The following is a 15,077-nucleotide window of genomic DNA, read 5'->3' as shown; positions in this document are numbered from 1 at the left end:
AACTGCACCCACCTTTTTAAATTTAACATTCACCACCTACCATTAACTCCCCCAAATTGCAGTTTGAATACTTGTCTACTGCCTCAGAAAGAAAGTAGGCAATAAAGAACAACAGTGCAAAATAAAAGGAATAATAATAAAGTAGTGTCATGGACCATTCAGAAATCTGATGGAGGGGAAGAAGCCGTTTCTGAACTGTAGAGTGCTGGCCTTCAGGCTTTTGTATCTGTTATTACCAATCATCCAACTGGTCTCCCAATAATGAGGTTGGGGGTCCATTTGTATTGGGTGGTACAGAGACCCAGATTTAGAACCTTGGTGATAAATATGCAGGGGATGCTTGTATTGAACACCAAGCTATAAATCGATAAACAGCAGCCTGATGTCTAGGCGCTCCAAAGCAAAATGGAGAGACAGTGAGATTGCACCTGTGTGGACCTGTTGTGGCAATAGATCAAATGCAGGAGGCTTGGATCCTTGTTCAGGAGTTAATTCTATCCATATCCAATCTCTCAAAGCACCTGATTATGGTAGATGTGAGAACTACCAGCCAACAATCGTTAAGGCAGCTCACCCTGCTCTTCTTGTGGACCCATATGATTGCTGCGCTTTTAAAGCGGGTGGGAACCTCAAACCCCAGCAGTACGAGATTGAAGATGTCCTTGAAAACTCCAGCCAACTGGTTGGCAAAGGTTTCACTACCTGGACAAGTATACCATTGGAAAGTACACCTTTGCAAAGAGTAAGGGCAAGTACTTAACTTTCACACACATGACCTGAGATTAAGTAATTCCAAAACTAACATTTCATTTGGTTTATGCTTTAATCATTGAAAGGATCATTTATCTCAAACAGAATCAGACTACACAGTCTAATTTAAGGTCCAACAATGTCTCATTAGGCTCCAGCAAATTAACAGGTAAGCCACCGAGAAACCCAAGATCACAGTCACACGTTAGTGGCCCTGACAGATTTGCACCTTCTTAATGCACCCCAAATGTTGACAGATTAATACATAGAGAAATATTCACAACATTTTGACTAGCAAATAATCTCTGCAGTCTTTATTTGGACAAAACATAAGAAAAGCCACAAATGCAAATAGAAATCCTTGGACATCACTGCATACATATTCAACTCTACTTCCAACAAAATGCTACAAACAAATAACTTGAATTTTACAATGAAACATTAAAATTTTCAGGCACTAAAATTTGAAGGCATTATTGGAGCTGGAACATTAGTTCCTCATTTAGTTTGAAGATATTTTATCTGTTATTTAGTAAAAATTTGATATTTATATGAAAATTACAATCTTACGTAATTAATTTCTAAAATGAATTACAACTAAACCTATAATGACATTGCAGTTTATATTTAAGCGTGTTCACTACCACCTGCGTTTTTTCTATACAAGGCTTCTCTTTCATCAAGTCAATCTAGGCATGCCACTGAAATAGTATTATGTTTCTACATACAAACAAGACTGTCAGTATTGAAAGCCACAAAATGGTAGTTGAAAATAAAATCTTGATATATTTTGTAGCACTGAAAAAAATTACTTCTAAAGAAAAACTTGAATCGTCATCAGGGTGCTTAATCATAATCAGTAAAAATCAAAAAATGTAAGCACCAGCTACAGCTAACACTGAAAAAGACATACAAGGAAGTGTTAGGTATTTAAACAGCATATCAATTTCAACACAAATTGAGAAGTGATACACATAGGTAGGAGGAATAAGGAAGCCACGTTAGATAATATGTGCCTGATTGCAATATCGAATCTCAATGAGAATTAGTAATCCCATTAACCTATCTTGATTCATGCCAGTGTAACAGGTGCAAAATTTGTACTGAACATTGTACAAGTCTTATGGAAAAAATGTTTAGCTGTGATCTCTACATCAAGGGCAAGGAAACAGTTGATGTAATAAAATATGAAAAACTAGCCCGACAGCTAGTTCTTAAAAATATCTGCCAATACGCAAGTGATGATTAAAAGATCTTTGCTTTTTGGCAGAGATACAGCAGAAGCAAACCCTCTGGCCCACTGAGATAACAACATTCATCAAACACCCACGTACAGTAGTGCTAGAAAGTTTGTCAACTCTGTAGAATTGTCTCTATTTCCACATACATATGGCCTAAAATGTGATCAGATCTTCACGCAAGTGCTAAAACTAGATAAAGAACCCAATTAGATAAATAACGCCAAAAAAACATCATACTTGTTCACTTATTTATTGAGAAAAATGATTCAATATTACATGTGCTGGAAAAAGTATATGAACCTTTGCTTTCAGTAACTGGTGTGATCCCCTTGTATAGAATAACTTCAACCAAATGCTTCTGGTAACTATTGATCTATCCTGCACATCGGCTTGGAGGAATTTTAGGCTATTCATCCTTACAAAACTGCTTCAACTCTGGGATGTGGGGGGGGGGGGGTGCTTCCTTGCATGAACTGCTTGCTTCAGGCCTTTCCACAACTTTTCTATAGGATTAAGGTCAGGATTTTGACTCAGCCATTCCAAAACACAAACATTCTTCTTTTTAAACCATTCTGTTGTTGATGTGTCTTTCAGATCATTGTCTTGTTGCGTTATCCAACTTCTATTAAGATTCAGGTGATGGACTGCTACCCTACATTCTCCTGTAAAATGTCTTGACACAATTTTGAATTCATAGTTCCCTCAACAATTGCAAGCCATCCAGGCCCCGAGGCAGCAAAACAGCCCCAAACCATGATGCTCCTTCCATCCTGCTTCACAGCTGGGCTGAGGTTTTGGTGTTGGTGAGCAGTGCCCTTTCCCCTCCAAACATAGTAGTGTGCAATTCTGTCAAAAAGTTCAATTTTTGTCTCATCTCTCCACAGAACATTGTCCCAGAAGTGTTGAAGAACATCCAGGTGGTCTTCTGCAAACTTGAGACATGCAGCAATGTTTTTTTTTGGAGAGCAGTAGCTTCCTCCATGGCGCCCTTCTATGAACACCAGTCTTGCTGTGTTTTTCTTGTGGTGGATGTGTGAACAGAGATTTTAACAAGTTCTAGAGATACATGCAGGCCTTTTGCTGTTACCTTTGGGTTCTTTTTCACCTCCTTCAGCATTGCACATTGTGGTCTCAGATGCTCACTCCTAGGGAGAGTAGCAACAGTACTGAGTTTCCTCCAAGAATTTCTCTTTCTGTGGAATGATGAACACTCAGGTCTTTAGAGGTGCTTTTTTTGCCTTTCCAGTTTCATGCATTTCTATAATTCTTCTAAAGTCTTCTGAAATTTGTTTGAATGAGGCAAGGTACACCTAAGCAGACTTTTCCTGAGAAGAGCAGGCTCTGTCAGTAACCTATGTCTTTATTATAGGGCAGGGCACCTCTACAACCCACCTCCAATCTCATCTCATTAATTAGAACACCAGACTCCAAATAGCTTTTGTAGAAGACATTACCCCAAAGGTTCACATACTCTTCCCCCAACAAATATATGTAAAAAATGGACAATTTTTGTCAATAAACAAACAAGATTTTTTTTTGTTATTTAATTGGGTTCTCTATCTAGTTTTAGGATATGTGAAGACCTGCTCACATTTTAGGTCATTTGTACTAAATTTGTTCTTTATGCAGAAATAAAGAAAATTCTACAGGGTTCACAAACTTTCTAGCACCACTGTACAGTAATCTTATATTGATCTTGACTAATTTTTTGCACTCCCCACATTCTTAAATCATTCCTCCCAACTCAAGAATCCACTACACACCAACAGTTCAGAAGCAATTTACAGTAGCTAATTAACCTACTTTAGGAAGGGAAGGGAAACTGAAGCATCGGGAGGAAATCCATAGTCACAGGGAGGATGTGCAAATTCCGCATAGACAACAGATCACTCACAAAGTTGAGTCATGTAGCATGTTCTTTTCTGATTTGAACATCCACGCCCATGCTGATCACTCCTCCCCCTCCACTTAAAGTAATCTTACCTGTCAGTGTTAGCACCATATCCATCTATGCCTTGCCAATTAAGTGTTCAAATACCTCTTAAACATAGTAATCATAACCAATTCCAGATATCAGTGTGCAAAAACATTTACCTTTCAGATCTCCTTTGTAACTCTTTCCTCTCACCTTTAGTTTTTGACACCTCTACTTTGGGGAAAAAAGATTCTATCCGCAAGTGGGCTTAGTTTAGGTGGGCATCTTGGTCAGATTGAAAAAGTTTGACGAAGGCATGTTACCTTGTGATATGACTATGTTCCTGAAAGTGTGAATGGCAAGAATAACAATATTAGGGAGCTCTGGATAACAAGGATATTGAGGGTTTGAAGGAGGCAAGGAGTCATATGGTAGGATAGGCAAATGAAAACAAGAGTCCCCAATGAAGGGAGAGAGCGAGTGCTGGCGAGCACTTAAAAAATTTAAGAGGGCAAAAGTAGCCGTGAAATAACATGGGGTTCTTCTTAATCGAGTTTGCCAATGCACTTTCAAAGCATATTGGAAGCAAAAGAGTAACCAGGAAAAGAGTGGGCTTCAAGGGACCAGAGGGGTGGTCTGTGAATGGATCAGAGGTATTAAGTGTCAAGAGACTAGATAGCTCAGGACTGTTTTCCCTGGAGCAAAAGAAGCAATGGACGTTTACAAAATCTGAGAGGCACAGATAAGGAGAATGGTCATAGCAACACTTACAACATGCTAGAGGAACTCAGCAGGCCGGGCAGCATCTATGGAAACGATCAGACGACGTTTCAGGCTGGAACCCTTCGTCAGGACGGAACAGGGAAGGGGCAGGGGCCCTATAAAGAAGGTAGGGGGAGGGTGGGAAGGCGGCTGGTAGGTGCCAGGTGAAAAACCAGTAAGGGGAAAGATCAAGGGGTGGGGGAGGGGAAGCAGGGAGGGGATAGGCAGGAAAGGTGAAGAAGGAATAAGGGAAAGCACAATCAGTAGTGGAAGGAGGCGGAACCATGTGGCAGCTAGGGGACGGGGCAGAGTGAAACAGGGATTGGGAGGGAATTACCGGAAGTTGGAGAATTCAATGTTCATACCAAGGGGCTGAAGACTACCCAAACAGTATATGTGGTGTTGCTCCTCCAACCTGAGTCATAGCCTTTTGCCCTGGTAGAAGAGAGTCTTGAGCTAGAGGACATAGTTTTAAGGTAAGAAGGTAAGAAGGTAAAGATGTAAAGGGACCGGCAGGTAAGCCACCTTGGTCAGTAGTGCTGTACACTCTTCCGTCTCAATTTGAAATTTCTATGTTGTCCCTCGGCCTCCTTTAATCCAGGAAAATAAGGCCATTCTATCCAATTTCTATACGACTAGAGGCAGCAAGACAGTACAACGATTAGTGTAATGCTGTTATAGTACTAGCAACTCCGGTTCAATTCCTCCACTGTGTACAAGGAGGTTTTATGTCCTACATGATGTTGTGGGTTTCTACCTGGTGCTCCAGTTTCCTCCCACATTTCAAAGTCACACAGGTCAGTCGGGTAATTGGTCACATGGGTGCAACTGCGAGGTGCTGGTTCATTGGGCCAGAAGGGCCCGTTAACGTGCTGTATCTCTAAATAAAAAAAGGTCCTTCAGTCTGGGCAACATTTTGGCAAATGTGCTCTGCACTCTTCACTTCCTTCCTATAGTTCTGGTTGCCATACTACACCAAGTAGGACCTAGCCGGAGCTTTGCAAAATTACATCCAAATGCTTATATTCTAGGCCTTAGTGTTTAAGTATAACCCAAATTTTTGGCACTGCACGGCAGGAGCTTCATCCCCAATTGGAGAGATTTATGAATTGTTCTACACTATACCAGTTGTAGGCCTGTTAAAATTCTAGTGCTTCCGGAGGCACAAAATGGAAAGTTTCTGGATCCCACTTTACATAGGAAATTCAGTTCAATTCTAAAATAATGTTCTACAATGAGTAGTAATCTGAATGTGACAAGCACAATGTGCAGAATTCTCCAGATATTGAAAAATTCAAGTCAGCATTTTGTAGCATTAATTTTCTTATCTTGAAAGAAAGGCCATTCAATTTTTACTTTTTAACCATTTCTGGAGATCTACTACTTTGTATCCCATTGTCTAAACACACAATTTGAATCAATCACTCAGTGATGCTGTTTGCCTTGCAAAACAAGCAACTTAACTTGTTATTGCCACATTACACAAATTGAACCAAAGCCAAAGAAAATATTTGATTGGCTATTGAAAGTCTATTCTTTAAAATATTTGAACAAGATTAAAGCAGGAGAGGAAGCAAAATGGAGATGTTTATGGGAGAGAAAGATTCAGAGGACTCTAGCATGGTGCCAGAGGACTGGAAAATTGCAAACATTACTCCATAATAACATAACATAATGGCTCCGTCTGTCTAAGTAGAAAATGGATGCGCCTGGTTTTCCCGGGGCGCAGACCTGGGCGATGAATATGGAGATCCTGGGCTGCCCAGACAACAAGATCCCCCTCTCGGCCTCGCGGATGTGGTCCAAAGGAATGTGAAGCAGTACATTTGGCAACAGCTTGGCTGCAGGAGCCGCTGGGAGGTGATGTGATACGTCGTTATACATCATCCAACAACCTTAGGGGCTCCACTCCGGATTTGTGTACAGTTTACTCCTTAGCGTTCTCTTCCCCCGAAGATATCCACAAGGCAGTGGGATCCATAACCCTGGATAGGGGCCCATACCGGGTACAGTCAGCCGGAGCCAGCTGAGCCCGGGACTCCACTCTTTAAGAAAAGAGGAAGGCAGCAGAAAGGAAATTATAGACCAGTTAGCCTGACCTCAGTCGTTGGGAAGATGTTGAAGTCAATTGTTAAGGATGAGGTGATGGAGTACTTGATGACACAGGACAAGATAGGACAAACTCAGCATGGTTTCCTTCAGGGAAAATCCTGCCTGAAGAACTTGGAATTCTTTGAGGAGATTACAAGTAGGATAGATAAAGGGGTTGCAGTTGATGTTGTACATTTGGACTATCAGAAGGCCTTTCACAAGGTGCCACACATGAGGATGCTTACTAAATTAAGAGCCCATTGTATTACAGGAAAGTTATTAACATGGTTCCAGCATTGGCTGATTGGTAAGAGACAGCAAGTGGGAATAAAAGGATCCTTTTCTGGTTGGCTGCTAGTGACTAGAGGTGTTCTGCAGGGGTCGGTGTTGAGACAGCTTCTTTTTATGTTGTATATAAATGATTTAGATGATGGAATAGATGGCTTTGTTGCCAAGTTGCAGATGACACGCAGACCGCTAGAGGGTCAGGTAGTGTTGAGAAAACAGGTAGAATGCAGAAGGACTTAGACAGATTAGGAGAAAGGACACGGAAGTGGCAAATAAAATACAATGTTGGAAAATGCATGGTCATGCACTTTGGTATTAGAAGTAAATGTGCAGACTATTTTCTAAACGGGGAGAAAAACCAGGAATCTGAGATGCAAAGGGACTTGGGAGTCCTTGTGCAGAACACCCTGAAAGTTAACTTGCAGGTTGAGCCGGTGGTGAGGAAGGCAAATGCCATGCTAGCATTCATTTCAGAGGTCTAGAATTCAAGAGCAAGGATGTGATGCTGAGGGTTTATAAGGCACTGGTGAGGCCTCACCTTGAGTACTGTGAACAGTTTTGGGCTCTTCATCTAAGAAAAGATGTGCTGGCATTGGAGAAGGTTCAGAGGAGGTTCACAAGGATGATTCCAGGAATGAAAGGGTTATCATACGAGGAACGTTTGATGGCTCTGGGTCTGTATTCGCTGGAACACAGAAGGAAGTTGGGGGGGGGGATTTCATTGAAATACGTTTGTATTTTGAATGTTGAAAGGTTTAGACAGAGTAGATGTGGAAAGGATGTTTGTCATGGTGGAAAAGTCTAGGACAAGAGGGCACAGCCTCAGAATAGAGTCGCACCCTTTCAAAACAGAGATACAGAGAAATTTATTTAGCCAAAGGGTGGTGAATTTGTGGAATTTGTTGCCACATGCGGCTGTGGAGGCCAGGTCGTTGGGTGTACTTAAGGCAGAGATTGACAAATTCTTGATTGGACATGGCATCAACAGTTACAGGGAGAAGGCTAGGAACTGGGGTGGAACAGGAGATAGGAAAAAGGATCAGCCATGATCGAATGGCAGAGCAGACTCAATGGGCCAAATGGCCCAACTCTGCTCCTATGTCTTATGTCAAAGTGAGAGGACTGTTAAACGTTTAAAATTTAAAAATATCCTAGATAAAATAGCTTACATCTCAGATACCAATGGAATGAAGGAAAGAAAGTATCAGTAACCTGGCCCAGAAATTCCAATCATTTAGCAGGTTATGTAATTTGCATTGCTGTGCAAGTTGACTGAATCATTCTCTTATTTAAAACAGGATGCTTCAAAGTGTTCTGAAGTCACTTCAGGTGTTAAATCCAAACTCTTGTTTTGTGCAAGCTGCTCAAAGGTTTTGTTTGCCAAATTCATAATCATTCAGCTTAAAGCCTTGTCACATTTCCTTGAACAATGAAACAGCCACAATTCATGTAGAAAAACAGTTGCACATTAACAAGAAATCCACTCCTCTGAAGTTTAGACTGTAGCACTGAAATCAGAGTCTGCGACTCCGACCTTTACAAGAAATCAAGATAATCCTCCCATTAAGCTAAGATGGGTGCTAAGAGACAGCGCCCATCCAAAGATCAAGTTCAGCCATCAGCTGTGGCAAGGCTTATATATTATAACTGGTTACAAAACAGTCAGGCAGTACATCTTTCCTAATGAGCCTGTTTGAACAGAAAGGGATTGGTATGTCACCAACCACCCCAACAGCTTCTAATGCACCTGAAACTATAGTCACAATTGCAGACGTAAGTTGAGTCTTCCGAAGGGTGAACCCACAGCAAGCATTGGGCCTGAATGATACCTCCGGCTCTGTCCTTAAATTCTGTGTGGATCGGATCGCAGGGTATTTGCAGACATTTTTAACCTCTCCTTGATTCAAGCTGTGGTTACTTCTGCTATAAGCCCACTATCATACCAGTACACAAGAAAAACAAGATAATGTGCCCTACTGATTACTGCCCAGAGGCTCTGACATCCATCTTCATGAAGTTCTTCAAGAGGCTGGTCACGCCACACATCAACTCCAGGTTTCTAGAAAACTTCCACTTACTGCAATTCGTGTACTGTTGAAAACAGGTCTACAGCAGGCGCCATCTCCCTGGCCCTACACTCAAACCTGGTGCATCTGGCCTGTAAAGACACCTAAATCAGACTACTGTGGCTTTTTTTTAAAAAAAAAAACGATAGCTCTGCCTTCAATAATACAATTCCAAACAAACTCATTAGCAAACTCTGGACCTGGGAGTCAATGTCTCTCTACACAACTGGACCCTTCGACTTCCTCATATGACTGCAATCAGCAAGGACAGGAAACAGAGGTGCCCAAGGTTACATCCCCAGTTCTCTACACTACTACCTATGCATTGACTATGTGACCAGATTTCACTCCAACTCCACCTACAAGTTTGGAGATACGACCATAGGGGACCGTATTACAAATAATAAACAGTAAGGAGATAGACAGCTTAGTGATATGGTGTCATGACAGTAACCATTTCTTGGATGCCAAGAAAACAGCTGGTCATTGACTTCAGTAAGGGGGGAAACTGTGCACATGCTCCTGAATAAAATCAACAGTGTTGATGTTTTGACAGGGTCAAGAGCTTCAAGTTCCTAGGAATGAACATCAACAGCTTTTCCTGGTCCAACCATATTGATGTCACAGGCAAAGAACCCTCACCACAAAATAGTGGGTGCCTTTATTTACCAAGTATAAAGAAATTTGGCAACCCCTTGTTGTTACGCATCCAGATACTTGGTATGACAACTGCTCTGCAAGTGACAGGAAACTACAATAACAACAGGAATTCTGCAGATGCTGGAAATTCAAGTAACATACATCAAAGTTGCTGGTGAACATGCAGAAACGAGTTCGGTGGGGCAGGAGCAAGCTGAGACAATAGGTCTGCCAGGACAGGCAGGTTTGTGGATCTTGGGTAGGAGGTAGAAACGGGAAGTGCGAGGTGTGGGAACTATAAGGTTGGTAGCAGTGGATGGGAGATCCCCTGAGCAGATAAAGTCGGTGATGGTGTGGGAGACAATGGCCTGGTGCTCCTCAGTGGGGTCACGATCGAGAGGTAAATAAAAGGAGGTATCCATGAGTTGTCGCTGTGCCTCGGCAAGGTAGAGGTCAGTACGCCAGACTACAACAGCACCCCACTTATCGGCGGGTTTAATAATAAGGTTAGGATTAGTGCGGAGGGAGTGGAGAGCAGAGCGTTCTGAAGGAGTGAGGTTGGAATGGGAACAAGGTGCGGTGAAGTCGAGACGGTTGATGTCTCTTGCAAAAATGCCATCCCCTTCTCGCAATTCCTCCATCTCCGCCGCATCTGCTCTCAGGATGAGGCTTTTTATTCCAGGATGAGGGAGATGTCCTCCTTTTTTAAAGAAAGGGGCTTCCCTTCCTCCACTATCAACTCTGCTCTCAAACGCATCTCCTCCATTTCACGCACATCTGCTCTCACTCCATCCTCCCACCACCCCACTAGGAATAGGGTTCCCCTGGTCCTCACCTACCACCCCACCAGCCTCCAGGTCCAACCTATTATTCTCCATAACTTCCGTCACCTCCAACAGGATCCCACCACTAAGCACATCTTTCCCTCCCCCCCCCCGCTTTCCGCAGGGATCACTCGCTACGCGACTCCCTTGTCCATTCGTTCCCCCCATCCCTCCCCACTGATCTCCCTCCTGGCACTTATCCTTGTAAGCGGAACAAGTGCTACACATGCCCTTACACTTCCTCCCTTACCACCATTCAGGGCCCCAGACAGTCCTTCCAGGTGAGGCGACACTTCACCTGCGAGTCAGCTGGGGTGATATACTGCGTCCGGTGCTCCCGATGTGGCCTTCTATATATTGGCGAGACCCGACGCAGACTGGGAGACCACTTTGCTGAACACCTACGCTCTGTCCGCCAGAGAAAGCAGGATCTCCCAGTGGCCACACATTTTAATTCCACATCCCATTCCCATTCTGACATGTCTATCCACGGCCTCCTCTACTGTAAAGATGAAGCCACACTCAGGTTGGAGGCACAACACCTTATATTCCGTCTGGGTAGCCTCCAACCTGATGGCATAAACATTGATTTCTCTAACTTCCGCTAATGTCCCACCTCCCCCTCGTACCCCATCCGTTATTTATTTTTATACACACATTATTTCTCTCACTCTCCTTTTTCTCCCTCTGACTATACAACTTGCCCATCCTCTGTGTTCCCCCCCCTCACTTGTCTTTCTCCTTGGGCCTCCTGTCCCATGATCCTCTCATATCCCCTTTGCCAATCACCTGTCCAGCTCTTGGCTCCATCCCTCCCCCTCCTGTCTTCTCCTATCATTTTGGATCTCCCCCTCCCACTTTCAAATCTCTTACTAACTCTTCCTTCAGTTAGTCCTAACGAAGGGTCTCGGCCAGAAACGTCGACTGTACCTCTTCCTAGAGATGCTGCCTGGCCTGCTGCGTTCACCAGCAACTTTGATGTATGAAACTGCAATATCTCAGACACAACTCAGTGCATCACAGAAACCACCCTCCCTTCTATGGGCTCTATACTTTTCACATCTTCAGAAAAACAGCCAGCATAAAGAAAGACATTACCTATGGTGGATAGTCTCTTCTCAATAGTTCCATTTAATATCACAGTGACGTACACCCTGAGATTCTTGTTCTTTGCAGACATCCATGAAAACAGAAGTGCCCCAAAGAATGAGTGACAGTAAAAATGTTAGAACCCCAAAGCCCCCCAACTCCCTCCCTCAAGCAGCAAAGCAATGGCTGTCCCCCTCCCCACTTACTTCAGCTAAAAGCATAAGCACCCTCCACCCACCAAGCAAAAGCAAAGCCCCCAATAAAGACCATGATCCACAGCACAACAAAAATTAATCGTTCACCAGACAAATTCAATATACCATAGGCTCACTTTCCCCCTAATAAAGGAGCAGAGAGGTGTCACTCAGTGAGAGGGGAGACCTCTCCCATCAGGTAGAAGGCACAAAAGCCAGAAAGTGTGTACCATCAAGATCAAGGGCAACTTCTATGCCGTCATTATCAGATCCTTTTGCCTTACAATCTACCTTGCACCTTATTTATCTGCACTGTACTCTCTCTCTAGCTTTTGCACTTTATAATACATTATTGTTTTACCTGATTCTACATCTTTGCACCGTGTAATGATTTGATCTGTATGCAAAGCAAGCTTTCACCGTATTTTAGTAAGTGACAATAATAAAATTCACCAGAATTAATTTTATAGGTCATTAGAAAAGTTTAAAATCAAAATTCAGCAATAGCAACACTTCATCATTTATTGGTTTGGACATTTAATACTGATCCATTTCACGTACAACTACAGTTCTACTTTCGAAAACAAACTCCTATTTCTTTTCTGGACCTCGGCAGCGAGCGCCTACCTACCTAGAGGTCATGTTGATTTAAAGGCTGAAAACAAATTTCAAAAACTGCTTCCAACTAAAACAGCAGGAATTCAGATGCTTTAAAATTGTAATTTTTAGGCAAAAATGTTAAAATTAGATTATGTTGAAGTTAAATAATGGCACAAACAGCAGATCATGAAAGGCCTGACTATTGGGTTTTTCCTCACCTGCCCCCACAATCGTGAAAATTAATTTAATCATAACAAATGAAGCTTACCTCTCTTCATTAGCTTTGCAACTGATATTATTTCATTGTGTACAAGCAAAATAAAACCAGAAAATGGCACACAATTCCAAAATCAGAAGCAAAATCTCATAATTTGCTTTAATAACCCTAAATTTATTGAACTCAAGGGAGAAGACATAAAACATTTTAAAAAGATCTGGCTTATCTGCAAAACACAATTTGATAGATTTTGCCACCATAGCTAAAGTTCCTACCCCTGAATAAGAAATGTTCCCAAATCTACCCTTCTCGTCTTCCCTTGTAAGGACTAATTCCTTGCCTACTTGGCAAGAGGCCTCAAGAAATCTCCAAAGTAATAACACAGGTGCTCTGCAGACATTAATTAGTTATAGCATCCAGTGCAAACACACCCATCTGCTGAAAAAGAGACATTATCTTTAGTTGCTCAATACTGTGCCAGAAACTCCACATGAATCCCTGCACTCTGCTAGTACTCCCCCACAATGAACCACCCCATGGACTGGTGCAGAGAGGCTGCTTCCAAAGGATACGGCAAACGGTTTGATGCTCTGGTCTGTACTATTGCTGGGGAATGCATGACGACTGTATATGCTGCAGTCTCTTTTACCTCTTGTTGAAGATTATGAAAACTGCTTTTTCACCTCTTTGCCTGCACAGCACCTTCAGTCCAGGGATTTCATTACAGCAAGTTCAGCAATAGTGATTCCCAGCAGTCTGTCAACACAGTAGAAACGGCTAGTCTCTAGTAACAACGCCACACCAACCAAGGTGCAACTCGAAACCACACATTTCAGTACCAAGTGGCCGCACATCTTGCCAAACACCTGCCCTCATGGCAGGCCTTTCCCCGGTGGGCTGAATGATTTGTTACTGGATTCATACCAGATCCTCTACACTGCAACAATCCCAGTAACTATGCTGTACAAAACATTAACAGCTCATAGTGCAGCTTCCTCTAAAATAAAATTAAGTGTGCATAAGAAAGACTTTTTTAAGAATTCATCAACACAGCCTGGACTGCCAAGTTATTTGACAATCCAATCCTTCACCGCACAGTATCATTACTGATCCAATACAACCATGATTTCTCCATTTATACAGCTTTTCACATTCAATGTTTAACAATCTGTTTCAATGTTCAACTTATCCAAAATCAATAGTTGTTTTGTTACTATCCCTTGCAGATTTACCCTGCCCTCCATCCTAGTCTCGTTCGTTTTTCTGCATCATTGATGTATTTAACTAATTGTTTTATTCGTTCTTACAAGATCAAATTTAACTCCCCTTACTATTAAAATTGTTGAATATACATAGTATAATCTTACTTTTCCATTGTACTCTTGCTTCTAACGATAACATTCTTCCCTATCATAGGACAATCTCAATCTTCCATTCCTCTTCACTTAACCACCCCACATTCCTTATTCCGCTCCACTGAAGGAGTCCTTCCTCCCTTCCTCCCCAACAATACCGCTACCTCTCTTTTTCTGGGGGGAGGGCGGACGTAAACTTACTGGCTACCCTCCAGAGATGAACGAATGTTTTCCCCGACCACTCCACCCTTTCCAACTACTTAACGGCCCCAATCGCCTCCTTGGTCATAAGGGCCGCCCCCACACTTTCCAGCGGCTCTCCACCCTGGCGGGGATCTCCTCGCATCAGAGGGCCTCCACCCCCAACACAATCCCCAGTTATTTCCAGGTCAGTACGGGCCCAGTGGCAATCAGAGCCCGAGAGGCCGCTCGGCCTGGACTGAGTTTCCAAACCGGGGAGTAGCCGCCGCCGCCCCGTCTTCTGTCGCTCACTCACTGGGAGAATACAATTGTGCCAGCTCTTTGGCTCCGGGATGCTGAGGGCCCCAGCGGGGCACGGCGAACCCTTCATCCTCCTGCCGACTGTCTTCAATTGAAGCGGAAACAGGGTCCTCGGTCGCTACGGATGCCCTGGCATTCCAGGAGCAGCTGAGCCCCACACTCGCCATCTTCAGCCTCCGCCACTGGCTGACAACGCCAGACTAGCCAATCAACTACTCTGCCTCAGCCCACAACCCCATTGTCAAATGAAAGGGCTGCGCTGGATATTGTGACCAATCAGAAAGTTCTTCGCGAGGCAGCGTCAGTGCAATCAATCGGCACTTCCCTAGTCCAGGAATCTTAATAGCCAATCAGAGTAGCCTGTTAAATAAAATGACGGGCAGTGCTATAAGCGGTCTAAACCATTGAGAGTTTAGTACCATCTGACTATGGTGAGTAATCGCGAGCGGTTAGATTTATAAAATAATTCACACAGAGCATCGAAATAGTCTTTCGACTCAACCAATCCAAGCTGAAGTGTATGCTGCACTGAATCTTCTTTCCAG

At 43.1% G+C, this 15,077-nt stretch overlaps 1 protein-coding gene across 2 annotated transcripts in view; it reads right to left on the bottom strand.

The window, feature by feature from the left end:
• The window catches only part of LOC140186165 (ubiquitin-conjugating enzyme E2 variant 1-like), an 86,962-nt gene extending 72,229 nt beyond the window's left edge, over window positions 1-14,733 (bottom strand). For both annotated transcript variants that reach the window (XM_072240115.1, XM_072240104.1), the window contains exon 1: window positions 14,528-14,733. In XM_072240115.1, coding sequence (XP_072096216.1) covers window positions 14,528-14,699 — 172 coding nt within the window. In that variant the 5' untranslated portion in view covers window positions 14,700-14,733. The remainder of the gene's footprint in view (window positions 1-14,527) is intronic.
• Window positions 14,734-15,077: the final 344 nt, after the last annotated feature.

This window comes from Mobula birostris, chromosome 2 (assembly GCF_030028105.1).
Source record: "Mobula birostris isolate sMobBir1 chromosome 2, sMobBir1.hap1, whole genome shotgun sequence".
NCBI classification, from domain to species: Eukaryota; Metazoa; Chordata; class Chondrichthyes; order Myliobatiformes; family Myliobatidae; genus Mobula; species Mobula birostris.
Note: the sequence above shows the minus strand (reverse complement) of the source record. Positions and strands in the feature narration are given on the sequence as shown.